Source organism: Chrysemys picta, unplaced genomic scaffold (genome assembly GCF_011386835.1).
Source record: "Chrysemys picta bellii isolate R12L10 unplaced genomic scaffold, ASM1138683v2 scaf516, whole genome shotgun sequence".
Taxonomy (NCBI): domain Eukaryota; kingdom Metazoa; phylum Chordata; order Testudines; family Emydidae; genus Chrysemys; species Chrysemys picta.
The window spans coordinates 1-18,150 of NW_027053223.1; the positions used below are offsets into that span (position 1 = coordinate 1).

The 18,150-nt window shown below is 48.7% G+C and overlaps 1 protein-coding gene and 1 pseudogene across 1 annotated transcript in view; one reads left to right on the forward strand and one right to left on the reverse strand.

Moving 5' to 3' along the window:
* The first annotated feature begins 269 nt into the window (after nt 1-269).
* LOC135978909 (alpha-mannosidase 2C1-like) lies at nt 270-14,080 on the forward strand (annotated as a pseudogene).
* The window catches only part of LOC101943171 (endonuclease 8-like 1), a 42,843-nt gene continuing 26,490 nt past the window's right edge, over nt 1,798-18,150 (reverse strand). Inside the window, exon 9 of the mRNA XM_065579613.1 lies at nt 1,798-2,160. Within this exon, the coding sequence (XP_065435685.1) occupies nt 2,051-2,160 (110 nt within the window). The 3' untranslated portion in view covers nt 1,798-2,050. The remainder of the gene's footprint in view (nt 2,161-18,150) is intronic.

An 18,150-nucleotide genomic window follows, 5' to 3' on the forward strand; every position in this document is an offset into this window, starting at 1 on the left:
TAGCCTTGGGAGCCTGACCCTCTGGAACCATAACACTAGCTTTGGGAGTCCTACCAACTGTAATTCTAATCCTATTCCAGGGAGTCCTATGCTGTGTACCCCTAACTCTAGATTAGGCAGCCTTATACCCTGGAACCATAACCCAGTAGCACCCTCAGCTGTATTGTCAACAAGCTCTTCCCTTTCCCCAGACTCTGTTGCCCTCCCCCTCCCCTCTGGAGGGTGTATCATGTCCATACATGACTGCAGTGTCTCAGCTGGGAGCTGTATGGATTGGGCCTGCCATGGGGTGCATGCTACTGGGGTGGCCACTCTCCTTTCTCTGCTGGCAAGTGGGGCAGGAGATCTGCACAGAATTCCTCAGAGTTGCCATTGTCTTCCAGGATGGGAATCTTCCCAGTGGTGAATCAATGGTGCGTCAGTTCCTGCAGGGACAGCGGTTTTTCCAGCAGTAGTTTGGGAAGCTTTGCTCGGAGGTACGTGTTCCTCCTTGGTGGATCCCCTCTACATGTTCCTTCTCTGGGGGTGGCGGAGGTGATCCATGTGGTCCCTTTTAGAGCTGATATTCCCAGTGTCTCTGCTTCATTCTTGGTGGGACACGCTCACTTAGGAGTGATCTATCTAAGGTATGTATGTGGCCTATCACCATCATATTTGAGTTCTTTCGATCTCTTTTGTATCTAACCTCATGCACCCCTGTGGGGAAGGGCAGTGCTGCTATTCTCACTGTACAGATGAGGAAACTGAGGCACAGACAGGCCCAGTGACTCGTCCAAGGTCACACAGGAAGTCTGTGGCAGAGCAGGGACTTTATTCCAGGTCTCCCAAGTCCTAAACTAGTGCCTGAACCGCTGGACCATCCACAAGAAATTCCAGCCGGAGGCTGCTAGGGCCTCGGATATATTAGTGCAGCGTACCTCTTCCTATTCCCTAGTACATAGGCCTTGGCCAGTTCATATAGCACCCACTACCTAGCAATATTTCCTCCAGGCTGAGGGGCCCTGTGGAGAGCACTAGGGCCGCAGTGATACGTGGCTGACTATATGGGGTATCCAGAATTTGGGCCTGTTCCCGTCTCTGCCCTAGAGATGTGTGGGGAGATAGGTGCACCCGGCTACATTGTCTGAGCGACACCTGAGCAGGTGACGGGGTTGTGTTTCTCTCTCTCTCTCTCGCACGTTCTCTTCTCTGCTCCCAGTTCTGGTTGCCAGACACCTTTGGATACTTGGCCCAGCTGCCCCAGTTGATGCATGGCTGTGGGATACGATGGTTCCTCACTCAGAAACTCAGCTGGAGCCTGGTGAACACCTTCCCGGTGAGCTGGCCTTTCCTGCTGTGGGGGGCGTGCATGTGTGTATGGGAGTCTGTCCAGTGGGCTTGCATGTGACCAATCTTCGTACTAGCTGAACTGTTCCTTTGGCTCTCTGGGCATAGGCCCTCATTCAGAGAGCTCACCAGAGCTTTACGTGAGGCTGACTGGATCAGGTAGTTCATAGCCCACAACAAGAGAAGATTTGGCGACTGATCATATCATGGTAAGGTGCTGAAGTATGAAGCCAACAGCTTTGAAAAGTTAATGGTGAGCAACCAGAAGTTTATTTTCAGTAGCTCCCTGGACTAATGCGCCCCACTCTGGCTGTCCCTGCGGTGTCCCCCTGTGAGGCTGTAATAGACTCCCCCTTGGTGACATTTTGCTCTCTTCCAGCATAGCACCTTTTTCTGGGAAGGCATCGATGGCTCCCAAGTTCTGACCCATTTCCCGCCTGGCAATTCCTATGCCCTAAAAGGTCGAGTGGAGGAGGTGAGCGATATGACATTGTAGGCAGATGGGTTTGCCTCTGTCTTTCTGTCCCAGTGTACGCAGCTTGCAAGGGAATGTCACCGCCATCTGGGCTGTAAACAATGGCTGTTGGAGGGGAGTGCCACATAATGAGGAGGTGGGGAAAGGTGATAGGACAAGCAGGTGGGGTGTTTGGAGTAAAGCCCAGATTTGTCTGTCCATGCAATGTGTCAGAGCCTTGAGTTTTTTATAATGAGCTGCATTTTAAAGCTAAATCCACGGGGGAGTGGAGAGTTGATGAGTCACTGCAGGAGGGCTCTCAACTTCTCCAGATTCTCCTGTCTCCCTGGGCCCCGGTGGATGTGTCCCGGGAGGCAGAGCTGAAAAGAGAATGAACATGGTGAGAAGAGGACAACAAGCTAGTGCCTGATCTTTACGCCTGCAGGGCTCTCCTTGGCTTGACTATGAGGGGGCCTGACACTACTTGTCATGTGTATATGTAATCTTCTCTAGATGCTGAAAACCATGAACAACAATAGAGACAAAGGCCGTGTGAACCACAGCGCCGCTCTCTTTGGGTTTGGAGATGGAGGAGGTGGCCCGACCCAGAAGATGCTGGACAGGCTGAAGAGAATGAGTGATACAGATGGGCTACCCAGGTCTGGGGAGGCTCTACCCTCTCTCCTCGTGTGTCCTTCAGAGCTCGGTGCTGACTGCCGACTCTTGAGAGCTTTTTGCTAACCCCTTTGGTCCTACCATTCTGGAGAGTGGGGCTGGAGGGAGCTGATGATTCACAACTGGGGCTGTTGCTTTCCCACTTGCAATCCATCGACTTGTGCTAGGGAAGGAACCACAGGGCTCCTCGTTCCCTCTGCAGTGGGCAGCAGCTGCTGAGCCTGTATTGTCACTATCTGCCTTTCTCCCCCATAGGGTTCAGATGTCCACACCTGACCGGTTTTTCTCTATGCTGGAGAAGGAGAAGACCCAGCTGTTCACCTGGATAGGAGAACTGTTCCTGGAGCTACACAACGGCACTTATACCACCCAGACCCAGGTTACCATGCCCGGGATGGGAGGGGAGATAAGGCAGTGGGTGGAAACTATCTAGATCAGGTTAACTCTGACCAGTAGGGGAGACTTCCACTCTGAATCCATCTCCTTGGTGTGCCGTCATTGGTGCAATTTAATGCCATAGTAGGACCTGACAAAGACCTTGTGATTCTCTAAAGCTGCGAGCCCATGTCATTTTCACAGTTAGTCCAATAGAAGTTATCAGGACAGAGCCCTACGTGCTACAATGATTGGTGCTCTGACTGCACCAGGAAAATTTACAGAAAACTCCCATCAGCTTGTGCCCTAGTGTAGACAAGACTCTTGCAGATGGTCCGTTTTGAATGCCATTTCTGCTAGCCTTGTTCCAGCATAGACACACCCTGTTTCTAGTCGGTCTGCTTTCTAGGTCTCATGCACTGGTACAGCATTGGTGGGTTGGGGTTTTTAGCACTGCTTTTGGTTAATTCAGGTTTTCTTCTTTACAGGCCTTACGTCTCAGCTTTAAACTATTTGACAGGGTCTCTTTGAACTGCGTTTGAAAACAAGAGGGATGCTCTTGTTTGAGCCAGAGATGAGCAAAAGCTGCTCATTGGATCTCGGGTTGATTGCTGAGCCACTGGGGGTTTTCCCCATAGTAGGAAGGGGCATTCAGCCCTCAGCTGAGTGTCTCTCTCTGCCTGACCTCTGTAAACATGGTACAGAGAGGCTGCCACCCAAACCCCTTGTTTCCAAAACTGACACGGCAGCATTGCGTGCTGCTATCGATTAACAGAGCATTGTGGGAAGTACCATCTTTCAGAACAGCTAGCTAATTTCTGAGCGACTGTAATCTCTGCTGTTACAGTGGGAGGGGCTCTGGAGAAGGTACCCTCAGGGAAAAGAGAATCTCATTGCTATTTGTGAATACATAATAGAATCATAGGGTTGGAAGGGACTTCAGGAGGTCATCTAGTCTAACCCCCTGCTCAAAGCAGGACTGATCCCCAGACAGATTTTTACCCCAGTTCCCTAACTGGCCCCCTCAAGGATTGAACTTGCAAGCCTGGGTTTAGCAGGCCAATGCTCAAACCACTGAGCTATCCCTACCCCTAGTAATAGATACTGTCTACATCCTAATGTCTGATATAATGTTTTGCTACAGATGGCAAAAATCTCCTCTGATATAGCTCTTCCTATAAACCTGTTTTCTCCTACTTTGGGATCAGATAAAGAAAGGGAATCGGGAGTGCGAGCGGATACTCCATGATGCTGAAGTACTGAGTAGTTTTGCTCTGACCCAGAAAAATACTTTCCAGTATCCTTCCATCAAACTGCAGCATCTCTGGAGGTAAAGTAGTTCGTCCGAGTGCCACCATTGATTGGATAAAGCTGCAGTGATAATCGGAGCCCTCCGCTGATACAGAAATTTGGATCTGCATCTGTGATAATTAACTTGTATCTGACCTGCGATCCGCACTCCCCCTTTTATATGCATCTGCACCCTACCTCACTGGTAGAGCTTTGCGCACATACAAAAATTTGGATCAGCATCCAATCCGCGATCTGCAAAGATGGTAAACAATACAACCGCCTCCGCGGATGCAGCTATCTGCAGATATAAGTGGATAACCGCAGATTTGCCGGGCTCTAGCGTTAAGCACATTCAGGTATATAAAAAACAAGTGGACACAGTGTTTTCATTAGATGAGATAGTAACAAACAATATATTAAGTAGCAAACCAAAAAATAGCCTCATTCATTTATAGCTTAGACCAAACCCCAGACAGTCTCTCAACAGACTGATTTAGAAGAATTCATTTTATGGACAAGTATGTCATAGTTGCCTGTATATCACAGGCTATTAGAAATACCCCTCTGGTCCTCAGGAGGCTGAACTATTGTGTGCCACAGGCAGAGACCAGGAGACACTGAGATGCCACCAATGCCCAAGGTTGCTGCAAAGGCAGGGAATTGAAGGAACAAGTATATTTGTTTCTGTGAATTCCCAAACCTGTGCCCAGGGAATCCTCCCAGAAAAAGGCTAGGAATGCCTGGCTTGGGTGACTGCTAAGAGAGTTCAGGGTCTGTGAGCTGGCTGCACTCTCTCTTGTCTCCAAGAGCAGCAGAGCAGGGTCCATCAGAACTCACATTTTTGATGGATGGAGTGAAAGTGGTGACCTGAAGCCAGAAGGCCACAGTTACCATGTGCATGTGAGAACTGCCTGGCTATTGCAGTCCCCATCAGCCGGCAGCAAGATACAAAGGGCTTTGTCCTCTAGAATGAGGATGGCATAGTTCATTCATAGTGATACTAATCCATAGCTCTCTTCTGGTTCTTGCCTCGGTCCCCCGTGCTCAGGCTGCTGCTCCTGAATCAGTTCCACGACGTGTTGCCAGGCAGTTGTATCCAGCTAGTTGTGGAGGATGCCATGAGATACTAGGCAGGTGAGGAGTGATTTGTGCTAAGAGGCTTTTCCTGTCAAGTGGGTTGGGTTCATTGTAACACCCTCTGTCAGGTGGGCTTTGAAAGGTGGTGTTCCTGCTTTCTGATCTGACTCCTTGCCTGGTTTGGTGAATGTTTGGTTGTGGTTTGGTTTTGTTACAAGCCCTACAGGCATCGGGGACTCCACATTAATAGGTTGTGCTCTTGGTGTTGGTAATAACTAATGGGACCCAATCTGTTTTCCTGCCCTGCGCATCCTGCTTCCACTGAGGCTGGTAGGAGGAAGGATGCCCATAGTGCCCTGGGCCGTGGCCCCACTGCACTCAGCCAGTCTGCATTATGCCATTTGTCAATACCCAGAGAAAACAAGCCCCAACTGTATCTGGTTACACAGTCAGAGTCTGGCAAGCAGAGGACCCCCCCCCCCTCCCTGCAGGTGGAGACTCCGTGGCCCCAGGAGTCCTGTGACACTGGAAGAGACTGTGCATGTGAAGGGTTGGTTTGAGCAGTGGGGATGGGGAGGATTGTTGGGAGGTTGCTAGGAATGGCTGCAGAGATGCATCAATTCCAAGGCTATTCGGAACCATTGTGATCATCTCACTGACTTGTAGACTTTAAGACCAGAAGGGACCATCATGATCATCTAGTCTGACCTGCACATTTCAGGCCACAGAACCTCACCTACCCCCTCCTGTAGTAGGCCTCTAACCTCTGGCTGAGTTACTGAAGTCCTCAAATCATGATTTAAAGACTTCAGGTTACAGAGAATCCACCATTTACACTAGTTCAGCAAGTGATCTATGCCCCATGCTGCAGAAAAGGCAACTACCCCCCTCCCCCCCCCCCCCTGGGTTTCTGCCAGTCTTACCTGTAGGGAAAATTCCTTCCTGACCCCAAATGTGGAGATCAGTTAGACCCTGAGCAAGTGGGTGAGACCCATCAGCCAGACACTTGGGAAAGAATTCGCTGACCTCCCGTATGACACAGGCCAGAGAACTTCCCCAGAATAATTCCTAGAACAGATATTTTAGAAAAAAAATCCAGCTTTGATTTAAAAATTGCCAATGATGGAGAATCCACCACGACCCTTGTAGGTTGTTCCAAGGGGTAATTACCCTCACTGTTAAAAAATTGTATGTTTTATGGCCAGTCTGAATTTGCATGGAAGACAGAGGAATGTTAGGATGGTGCAAGGAGGGAATCCAGAGTTTAACTGGAAAAAATGCAGCCCAGAGTTAAACACACCAGTTGAATGGAAGGGAGTTGGGGGAATTAGGGTTAAGAGTAAAGAGAACTTGCTTAGTAAGATTAGGCATGATGGGGCAAATGGACAAGCAATTCTGAGGCCAGTGTGTACTACATCCTTTCTCTCACTCCGTTGTCTTTTTTGTATGTCTCTAAAGGGCCTAGCCAACTTTGGGGTGCTCTATAATTAATAATAGTCTGCTCTGAACTGAAATGCCTTTTCTTTGCCCAGAAATCCGTAGCATGGGTGGTCTCCTCATTAAAGATGCTGTTTGGTCCTTGTTTGGAGAACTTTTGCCGACTGGTCCCGAGACAGCAGAAAGCCTCCTTGTTCTGAACACTTTTCCCTGGGAACGGACTGAAGTCATCTCCAGGACTGGAGCAAAGACCTTCGGTGCCATTGTCCTGCCTATCTAAAGACTTGCAGATCATCCCCCAGAAAGCACAGATGCACCCTAAATCTTCTGGTGCGGGGGACAGGAGCAGAGCAGGGGAGGTGGACCAGGAAAAATAGACCAACAAAGTGATGGCTGTCTAATTCCAGTCACATGGAGGATACAGAGCCATTGCCTCTCGCACAGCTGAGACAGACATTGGCTTATCCATGATCTCTAGAAATAGGCTCCATCTCCCTCAGCATCACATGGAAAATTATTTTCACATGGGAAGCTCCTGGACATCAGAGCAGGGGGGAGGTATTTCTTAGCGAAGAGGGGGCCCAATGGCACACAGTGAGAGAGAAGACATCTCCTAAAGGGAAAAGCGTTTGAGTGAACCGCTCTGCCTCTCTTCCTTTCAGCCCTGGTGAAGGTGCCTAGCATGGGCTGCTCTGCCATGGAGGATTCATTAACACCCCCTCATCCCGTGACGGTGACAAAACAGGTGAGCCGCCCTGTTGGATTCTTCGCTTGCACATCAGAAAGCTCCATGGGCCAAGCTCCTAAACTGGATTTGCAACACCGTTTTCAGTAACTTGTAGCATTGCACACACACACACTCACTCTTTGGCTGGTGTGGAGCCTGTGCTCTCTTCTGATTCTTTCTTCTTTCTCACCAGGCAGATGGCTCTGTGACCATGGAGAATGGGGTTATCGCGGCTCACCTGGACTCCATGGGGCGCGTGATGTCGCTTCGCTTAGTGCACTCGGGGAGGTATGACGATTATTCATCGTGTTTATTGCAGCCATGCCTGAGGGCCAATCCAGACTGGGGCTCGTTGTGCCAGGCACTGGGCAAATACAGGAGCAAATTGACCCTGCTCCAAAGAGCTGACGGTCTACATTGGTTTTACTTAACGTTCGTAGAATATGGATCTGCTCTCACTGAAATCATCTCCAATGATTCCATCTTGCCTGGACAGACTGGGGTGTGAAACCCAGTGGGGACTAATTTGAGGCCTCCTCTCCTCCTCAGTTTCATCATAACTAAGCCCGCCTGTGGGGCTTGAACATCAGTCGGCCAAATGAAAGGCTGGTTCATTTCTCCTACCTAGTCTCCTCCCAGAGAAGCTAAAGTGGCAGGTGTCTGTTTCCAGGCTGTTGGAATGTTGTTTCAGGTCACAGAATTCTTATGTCATCCACTGCAGCTTCTTGTTCCCTTGCTGATCCTCTGCCTCCCTGCTTTGTTTCAGAGAGTCAGTCCAGGATGGTCACTGCGCTAACCAGTTTGTGATATTTGATGATGTTCCCTTGTACTGGGATGCTTGGGACGTGATGGATTATCACCTGGAAACCAGGTAAGTGAGCAGTGCATTGTGGGTACTGGTACTTTTTTAGGACTCTGCAAAGCTCTCTGCCTCTTGGGATTGTAGCAAAGAACCAACTTCCCAGAGAGAGGACAAAACTTCTGCAATGGAAAACTATGTGCTTGTTCTTTCCAGCTCTTCGTGTCCAGGGGAGTAGCGTAGAATAGTGTAAGATTACACAGCGCCTGGGAGGGGTTCTAAGAATTCCTCTGGTGAGAAAAATGCAGCCTCAGGTGGGGGGGAGTATCCCTGCTCCCCTCTTGTCTTCCGAGTGTAGGAGCCTTACGTTAACCTTTTGAACACAGAGCTGTCACCCCCTGAATCTTAACCCTTATGCTTGACATCTGTTTTAGGAAGCCAATCACAACCCTTCTGAAGCCTCTGGAGATTGTCCTGGCTGGGGGCCTGCGAGGAAGTGTGAAATTCTCTCTGCAGATCAGTGAGCGGAGTGTCATCACCCAAGAAGTCATCCTGGATGCCATGTGTCCTTATCTTCGATTCCTGACCCAGGTTTGGAAAGGCTTGTGCAGGCCACGCCCGCCTTATATAGCCTGCTGTGGGGGGAGGAGAGAATCCCAGAAGGATGTGTGTGTTGTAGGAATGGAGCATAGAGGTGGCAAAGGTGGATGACTGGGGCGAGGTCCAAGGAAAGGTTGCATCCTAGGCAAGCCAAGACCAGAACTGGAGGAGAGTCAAGAAGCAGCCAAGATAGTGAACATTCGTAACCAAAGACAGGCGCGTCTCCTCACTGGAGGCAACACTCATCACCTCTGCTGCCTCTCCTGGATGCCCCTATTCCCATCTAGCCTTTACTGCATATACTGCCAAACTTACCGAGAGTCTGAGCTGCATACGACAATCTTCAGAAGTTTGAGAGCAGGGCATGCCTCCTGGGGCTTGGGGCTTCAGCTCCACCCCTGCTGAAGCCCTGCACCCTGGCAGGCATGCCCCAAGGGACTGGAACCCCAAGACCCCCCACCCTGCTGGGCAGAAACAGGAGGCAACATTGGGGGGGCACGTGGGGTTACATGCCCCTCCAAATATTTGCCAGGGTTTGCTAGCCCCACTCAGTCACATGGTGCTGCCAGGCCGCTTCCCTGCACAGCAGCTGCGGCCATGGGGAGAGACAGCGGCACACAGCTGGGAGCTGCAGAGACAGACAGTGTTTTGCTGCTGCCTCTCCCCATGGAGCTAAAGCAGCGGCCCCTTGCTGCAGCTCCCAACCATTTGCCGCTGTCTCTCCACAAGGAGCTAACACCTGGGAGCTGCAGGCAGGGGCCACTGAGGGTAAGGGGTATGTGTGCCTGGGAGGGCATCACTCAAGCTGTTGGAGGGGCGAATGTTTTAATTTTGTCCCCCACACTCAGCAAGTGCCAGTCGTCTCTGGGAGAAGCCCTGAGCCTCGCCCCACTTCTCCTCCCCAGTCTGGTAGGGGGAAAATGAGGAGGTCTCGAGGGGCTCAGTGAGCTGCATTTTAACTGTAAAAGAGCCGCATGTGGCATATAACGAAGCACTTCGGAAGAGCTTTGGGATTGTTTAAAGCCACTGGGATGGATTGATGTGATCATGTTTTCCCACGTTCAGAGACAATAGAATACAGTCCCAGGGCCAGTTTTAGCCCTTGCTCGATACTTTACCAGGGAACCAGGTCCCTGTTGGGTGGGGTTAACTAGACAATGGGAAGTTCCTGAGGAAGCTAGAACAGGGGAGCCACTGTGGTGAAGATGATGCCATCTTTCCCGTCTCCCCCACAATGACCTGAGCCTCCTTTTGGCCGCCCCGTTTGCTCTAGGTTGACTGGAATGAGGCTCACCGATTCCTGAAGGTGGAGTTCCCATTGCAGGTTCGGAGCATGAATGCAACGTATGAGATTCAGTTTGGGCACCTGCAGAGGCCGACGCACTGGAACACGTCTTGGGACTGGGCTCGGTTCGAGGTAGGAGGGCAGCAGGCTGGGCCCTGCCACTGCCCCAGCTCTCTAGGTAGAAATAGCCCTGATAGATAGACACCGTCCCTTCTTTCCCCACCCCGCGTGCCCTCTGAGAACAGCTCGCCTCGGACCACAGCTGCTCGCTGAACTGCTGCAGGGATAGGCTGTCTCCTGCGGGGAGGTGAACCCAGCAGGAGCAGAGTCCCCATATCCCAAGAGAGTAGAGCTTTAAGCAGGGACCTCAGTGAGAACAAAATCTTGGGTTGCTGAGTCAGTGTCGCTATTCAAATCCTTCCCAGCCAGGGCACAGATATGGCTTTGTACACTGACATAGCACAGTACCGGCCTCCCACTGCCCAATCACAAGCTCCCTCCGGGGGATCCAGATGGACGCTCAACTGTCTCGGAATGGCCTGTGGTTTGCTGTTGTGCGGAGCCAGCCTGGGGCAGACGAAGTTGCATTTCAGTGTTAGTGGGTCATGCAGTTCCCCAGAGCTAGGGAATTTGCATCCTAGCCTCACTGCAGCTGCCGGTCAGTTTGATGAAGGAACCCGATCTGCCTTTCCTTCATGGGGACTAGCTTTCCAGTTATGCTCCTGATTGGTGATCTAGGCTGTTCACAGGGATTGGCCCTCTGCAGAGCCCAAGGGGCCATCGTCTGCCTCCCCCAGCCACCCTTTGTGTTCTTGGTCAGTAAGACAGATTGCGTGGCACCCACCTTGCTCCACAAATAACCATCCCGGGTGACAGCCCCCTAATGCCAGGCCAGTTGTTTCCCCAAGGTGTGGAGTCACAAGTGGATGGACCTGTCTGAGCACGGCTTCGGGGTGGCATTGCTGAACGACTGCAAATACGGCGCGTCGGTGCACAAGAACGTGATGAGCCTCTCGCTGTGAGTGGGTGGGGGGCGGGGCTGGGCAATGGATGCCTTGGGTTTACAATTCTGCTCGCTGGGGATGCTGCAGTCCCATGTGCACTATCGTTTAACTTTGCAAACGCTGTGCTCTGCACCCTGTATATAGCAGCGGGATTGGACTGGAAATGGAAACTCTAGTGCATATTGTGCTTTAGAATGTGTCCCATTTATAACGGGATCCGCTCTCTGCCCCGTCCCGTCAAGTACGGACATGATAAGGTTTTAACCCTTTCCTGCAGTGGTCAGGAATTCATGCCACTAAGGATTGGCTGTCACTGATCTAGTTACTGAGCTTGCAGCACCTTGCTCTCTATGATGGGATCAGTTTCTTGAATACTTTGATCCAAGTGTTGGGTCAGTGTTTGGTGACAAGTCAAGACAGACCCTAGGCCTCTGGCGTGTGAGTGCAGCGGGCGTTCGCAGTCTTGTGGCAGGAGCTCCTCCCCCAATGGGGCACGGCCATGGAGCCTGACTGTGGTGCAGTTTGCAGGGGTCCCTGCTGCGTGATGGAACAGCAGGGTGGTTTGACACCGGTAGTGCATGTGCACTAGTGTTTAAAGGAAGTGGGGCTGGTTCTAGGCACTGCCAGTGGAAGAGGCTCCACCCCCTTAATTCATCCCTCTCCTCCAGGCTGAGAGCGCCAAAGTCACCAGATGCCACTGCAGATATTGGACCCCATGAGTTCACCTATGCCGTGATGCCTCACAGGGGTGAGTTTCGGGGGCTGAGCAGCACAGCACTGATATGCCCCCAAGGAGCCTGCCAATTCCTGAGGGGAGCATGTGGGCAAAGAAAATAGCTCTCTCCCGTGTGGGACCGCGGCACAGTGCCTGCTCCCGTCTCACAGGGGATGGCGCTGCTGCTGTTTCTAACTGTGCTGAGCGCTTAACTCCTGACAGCTGCTGTTGTATTCTCTGTGCAGGTTCCTTCCAGGAGGCGGGTGTGATCCATTATGCTTACAACTTGAACTTCCCTCTGCACACCGTGCCAGCTGTGTCAGCGCAGTGTCCAGCCTGGAGTGCCTTCTCTGTGCATTCACCAGCTGTTGTGCTAGAAACCGTCAAACAGGCACGTGCCCCAAAGAGAGACAAGGGGGGCAGCGGTGTGTTGAAAGGCACCAGCTGCGGTATCTGCAGACACACAGCACTGGCAGCTCTTGTATTAGCATTGTGCATTGTTACAGCACTTTGGATTGACAGAAGCCAAGTGCCTTGCAGGAGAGTTAGCTACAGCTCTCAGTCCTAGTCCAGTGATTGGACCTTTCCATTCATCCTTCATCTGCCCACACCTCCCAGATCTTTGACATTCAGCTGAGCTGAGCAGGAATTTCCTACACTGACAGGGCAAGCAGTGTGGGCTAGTGGTTATAGCAGGAGTCTGGGAGTCAGGCAGCCTGGCTCACTGTTTGGACTTGGGAGAATCACACTAGCCAAAATCTTGCACCCATAGCAGTGGCAGCTTCTCTTCCATTTTTAGGCCCCCAGCTTACAGTGCCTTGGGCCTGATGCTCAGAGTTGCTGAGTGCCCACACATCCAGCATACTTTGCTGGGTGGGGACGGGGCTGAGCTCCTCAGGAGATCAGGCCCAATGTGAACATTCACAGTGCAGGCACCTAAACTCAGTGGCCACTTCTGGAAATTCAGGCCTTGGTATCTCCGTTGCCCAGATGGGCTGAACAATTCCTGCCTGCGTCAGCACTCTGAGGGCTCTGGAAGAGAATTGCAAAGCATTACTCCTCATTACAGCCTCCTGCAGGGACTTACAGAACTCAGGGTCCGTCTGTTCTAAACGGGGCGACCCAGCCAGGTTCAGAGTTTGACCTCTTCCTGCTGGCTATCCTCTAGTCGAAATGGTGAACCAAAGCTGCTCTTGCACATTGATGATTGGGAGGAGGCACCGTGCCGTCTAGGCAGCATATGCTAGTGGCTAGAGCACTGGACTGGGACTCAGCTAACCTGGCTTCTAGACCCAGCTCTGGCACAGGCCTACTCAGTGTGTGTCCCTTCCCCTCTTGGTGCCTCAGTTTCCATGTCTCTAATATGGGGTAATGATACTGCCCCCCCCTCCCCCTTTGTAAAGCATTTGGAGATCAGGTATCATCAGTCATCTGGCTGATCCTGAGAATAATGTTTCTCTCTGTCCATGAAGGCTGAGGACAGGCTGGACGGGCTGGTGGTCAGGCTGTATGAGTCACATGGCAGCACTGTGGTCACGTGGCTCCAGACCTCCCTTCCTGTGAAGGAAGCAATCAGGTAAGTAGATGGGGGAAGGGAGAAGCCGCTGTGAGACCTTGTATTCTGGGGCTTCAGCTTCATTCTCTCTTTCTCTTCCTTCCCCAGCTGTGACCTCCTGGAACGGCCAGACCCGAGCAGCGATCTGCCGCTGGAGGAGCATGGCCTGAAGCTTTCCTTTATGCCATTCCAAGTGCGCTCTGTCCTCTTGATCTTGAGGCAGTAAGAGGGCTACTGCTACTGGCAGCCCAGCCCCTGTCCCGGAACCAGACAGAAATCACCGTGCTCTGGGCGATTCACTAGCTTCTCAAATCATGGACACGTCGATTCCAGCACTGTGGCTACCCAGTGGGATAGTAAGGAGTTGCCCCTTCTCAGTGTGCGCCAAGGGTCGGTGTCAGGACAGAGATCAGAAGCATCTGGGCTCAAGTCAGCGCTGATTCTGAGTGTAAATGCCTGACGGTGGGCCATGGCCTTAGTAATGCTGGGGGGTGGGGAATCACAGAGCTGGTGGTGTACTGGCTTAACCCACAAGTGGACATCCTGAATAGAATCCTGTCCCTTTCAGGGGAGTGGTGCTGGGCTTTGAGCCTTGATAATGGCAGAATCGGTTCCTTTTACTGCGTGTCCTACAACTCTAACAGTCCTGTGCTTCCCTGTTTGCAGGCACTTTACTGTTTCTGCAGACACGCAGCGTCTTTTTGCCTGGTCTTTCTGTAAAAACTGAGCATTAAACACTGAATCACGTGCTGAGTAAAGTTCTGACTGTTTGACTCTTGCCTGTGGCATCAGAAATGGGGCCGCTGCCCTTCACTGAGACCAGCGCCAGGCAGATAATAAAATCCCTAGTGTAGGAGCCACAAAGCTCCCTAGGCTCCTAAGTCCTGTTTTTAGGCTCAGCTGTGACCCTCAAATCTCCTGTTCAGCTGCTATCTAACCCTGCAGGCACCTCAGGTTCTGCAGTAGGTGCTGGGTTTCTGCCTCTCTACATGCATGCCGTTGCCTCACTTCAGGTGTCTAGGCACCTGTCTCCCACCTACACCCCAGAGTGAGTGAGCCACAGCCTGGTGTTCCCCTGAGTCATGGGTAGGACCAGTGAGCATGCTCAGAGACTGCCTAGCTCCACAGGACAGCCAGGGTGGGGGGAGGCCTTCTCTTGTCAACTGTAGCCCTGTGGTTAGAGTGCTGGGAGGAGACCACTGGTTCAAGTCTCCCCTCTGCCAGATAAGGAGAAGGGATTTGAGCAGGGATCTGCTACCTCTCAGGTCAGGGCCCTGAGAATGAGATATTCTCATGTAGTCTCTCTCAATCTCTCCTATTGACATTGTTTCACTTTAATTAAATAATTGAATAATTAACAAGGGCAGAGAAAGTTAGAATGATTCTGCTTGGGGCACTCACCTGAGAGGTGGCAGAGGCCTGTTCAAATTCCTACTCATCTGGCAGAGGAGGGACTTGAACCCCCTTTGTCCCTGCTCTTTTGTGGAGTTAGGCAGCTTCTGAGTACACTCACTGGATTGGGCCCTGCTTGTGACTTAGGCAGCCAAACCCCTGTCTGCTCCTGGTTTGTGGATTGCTACCAACAATAGGTGCTTTCTACCAGCCCAAAATTGGGGGCTGAACTCAGAGAGGGGCCTGGTGGAACTTAGCACATCCCTCTTGCTGGCCTCTTCCATTGACTCCCCACCTACCTTGCTGGCTTTGTGAATTGTTGTCAAAGGCGCCTGTCTCACCCCATTCACTGTGAAGGCCCCTACCGCAGGGTTGTTCCTGTGATTTTCTAGGTGTCTAAATGTTAAACATTGTGATGCCTCAGACCCTTTTGTGGATTCAGGCCCTAGTGCTTTCAGTATCATCATCCCCACTTGACAGCTGGGAAACTGAGGCACAGAGCGGTGATGTGGCTTGCCCAAGTAGTCTACTAGCTTGGCCCTTGGGTGAGCGCTAAGGGGTAACCCATCAGCTAGAAAAAAGTTATTTCTACCACATTAGGCACCTATCTAGTGTTCATCACCAGGGTGATGGAACTACATACTCAAAATAACACTGGTTTGGAATGATTGGGAAATATTTAGCCCCCAATGATATATTTTATACATATGCCTGTGTTGTTTTGCCTTTGGTTAAAACAAAAGTCTGTAGTCACACAACATTATGAGTTTGTTTGTACCATGTATTACATCAAAATATGCGTCATTATTTGTAGAATGTACTCATCTCAGAAAAGGTTTTCTGTCTGCTATTTTTCTGAAGTTATGCAGATAAGACCCCCCTATTCCTTAATTATAAAACATATTTTGAGGTTATCTGCTGTGCTGGAGACATACGTGGGGAAGGACCATGGAATGGAATCTGTAAGGCTAGGGCAGAGACTAGCCTTCAAATGTAGAATATTGCAAACTATAACCATGGCTGTTATAGTTAAGACAACATGCCACAAAATTGGCAGGGCAAATAACAAAAACAAAGAAAGAGTTAAAAGAAAGCAGGAGAAGCCACAGAGCTCTGGAATGCTCCCGTTCTCCTAACAGGGTGGCAAGCAGTCCAGAGACAGCAAGCATGGGAACAGAATAAAACTTTGTGGAAACAGCTGTAAAAAAACTACCAAAAAAAAAAAAGAGAGATGTGCTGTCCTGTTATAAATATTTGTGGTCATCAGCAAGCATGAGCTACCCGTGCCTGAAGAATGGGAACAGAAATAGAAAAAGGTGGCCCTAGCAAAATTAAGAGATGCATTAACAGATGGCGTTGCCCAAAAACAGTTAACTGGAGCATGTAAGAGCACTCCCGCACTCCATTTGGCATGTGGACAAAAGCAACAAACACTGGGGGAAACAAATAGAGGTTTTGCAAGAACAGGTAACAATCCTCACTTCCCTTTCAAAGCCAGGATAAAAACTAGGGGTGCGGGTTCCCAAGTGCTTTAACCCCTGGAGCTACACTCCTTGCTCATGGCTAAAAACGCAACCTTCTTGCTCAAATATTTTTACATATAGTTAAGTTTTCCTTTATCTCCTTTCTCAGTTTGCTAAACTTGCTGCTGCTGCCTGTACTTAAGATAACTTTATAGAGTTAATGTTCAGGTCTCACTACCTTCCTAGGTTGCTCTTCATCCCCTCCCCCCCCTTAAAAGTTATAGTTTTTACAGAAACCTCCGAAAGCTTAAAAATAGAACAAAACAACAATCAAACAAATTAAAAAACAAGGTAAACATTTTACTTTAAAAAACTCCAGTAAATAAATAAATTTAACTCTTCAGGAATGCAATAGATGGAATTACTCCTAATTTGCTTGAAGATAAGGTTGCCAAGCAACAGAAATGCACACTCTGCTTCTAATCCTAACCACTAACTAATATTTGAAACATGGGCTTTCCTTATTATCACAGAGTTTTAAAATAAAATATAAAATAATGGAAAATGCCTTGTTACTAAATTAATACAATATTTTTTGCAAATATTAATATGAATTCATTTTATTAAAAATGAAGGTAATAACTTGCTTATTTAAATGGTTAACCATGTTTATTTTTTAAAATATTTTTTATTTTTGTCTTATTTCATATAGGTATAAATAAGAAGTCTGGCGCCATTTGTTTTTAATTGTAAGTTTGTCATGTATGCTGTGTAACATCACTTTTTTTTTTAATTATTTTTATTTTGTTGCAACAAAAGTCAATTTTATACCTTTTTTAAAAAATATAAGTGGTACCACACTATTTTACTATTATGTTTTGGGTATAAGCATCATAGTATTATTACCACCATTTTTTTAAAGTTCAAAAAGGTCTCAGTTACAAATCTATGCATTATTTGTTGAGGCAGAAATAGATGTACAATTAAAAACCAAAAGAATTCTTTTATTAATCAGGTTTTTTTTTATTATTTTTATTTTTTATTCAAAGAAAAAATGTAAGGGGAAATCTCAACATTAAGGTAAAGGTAATATTAAAATGTCAATTTCTTGTTGGGATTTTTATGAACTTGTTTGCAATTTTAAATATCCCTATAAAAATGTCATGGCAAAAATGTTTTAAAATAACAATTTTATGCATAAAGCTAACCAAACAGTTTCAGCAGGTTTCCACCTTTGGCTCCCAAACACAAAGTGTCATAAAAATTTAATACCCTCAAAGTGTTTGCATGAACTTGCATTTAAAATTTATTTTGGTTTAATTTTTATACGTTCTTTTATGTTCTGTTACAAGGAAGTAATTGTTGTTAAAGTTTGTGTTTCTAAATACTTGAAAGTGGAATTGGTATCACAAGCAAATTAACTCTAAAATGCTTGGTAAAAATTATGTTACTAACTCTTTTGCTAAAACAGAGTGCTCAGCAAGGGAAAGCAATACACATTCTAATAGAAGATTGTGAGCATCTGTTCTAGCAATTAAGTATTACATTTAGTATCAAATATTAGTAATGCACCTTAAATAAAAATGAATATCTATACAATTGCAAAAGTATAGCTTGTGTTATAAAAGACCTGGTCCCCATTACACTGTAAACAAAGTTAATATGTGTATTAAATTTGCGTTATTAAAAACCAGAAGAAATGTAAAACAAAGAAAACTTTATTATGTTAACTAACTAGCTATTTAAAGTTGCATCCCACAGACCAAAGACACTAGAAGATATCAGTTTATAGTGAAGGAACCCCCAAGCATAAAAAAACCTAAAAAGTGCACACATGCACTATCCGAGTCCAAGCTCCACATTATCATCCTGCTTACTTCGAGTGTTTGCTTTGAACATACAAACAGCCATAATGGGTCAGACCCAGGGTCCATCTAGCCCAGTATCCTGTCTTCCGATAGTGTACGATGCCA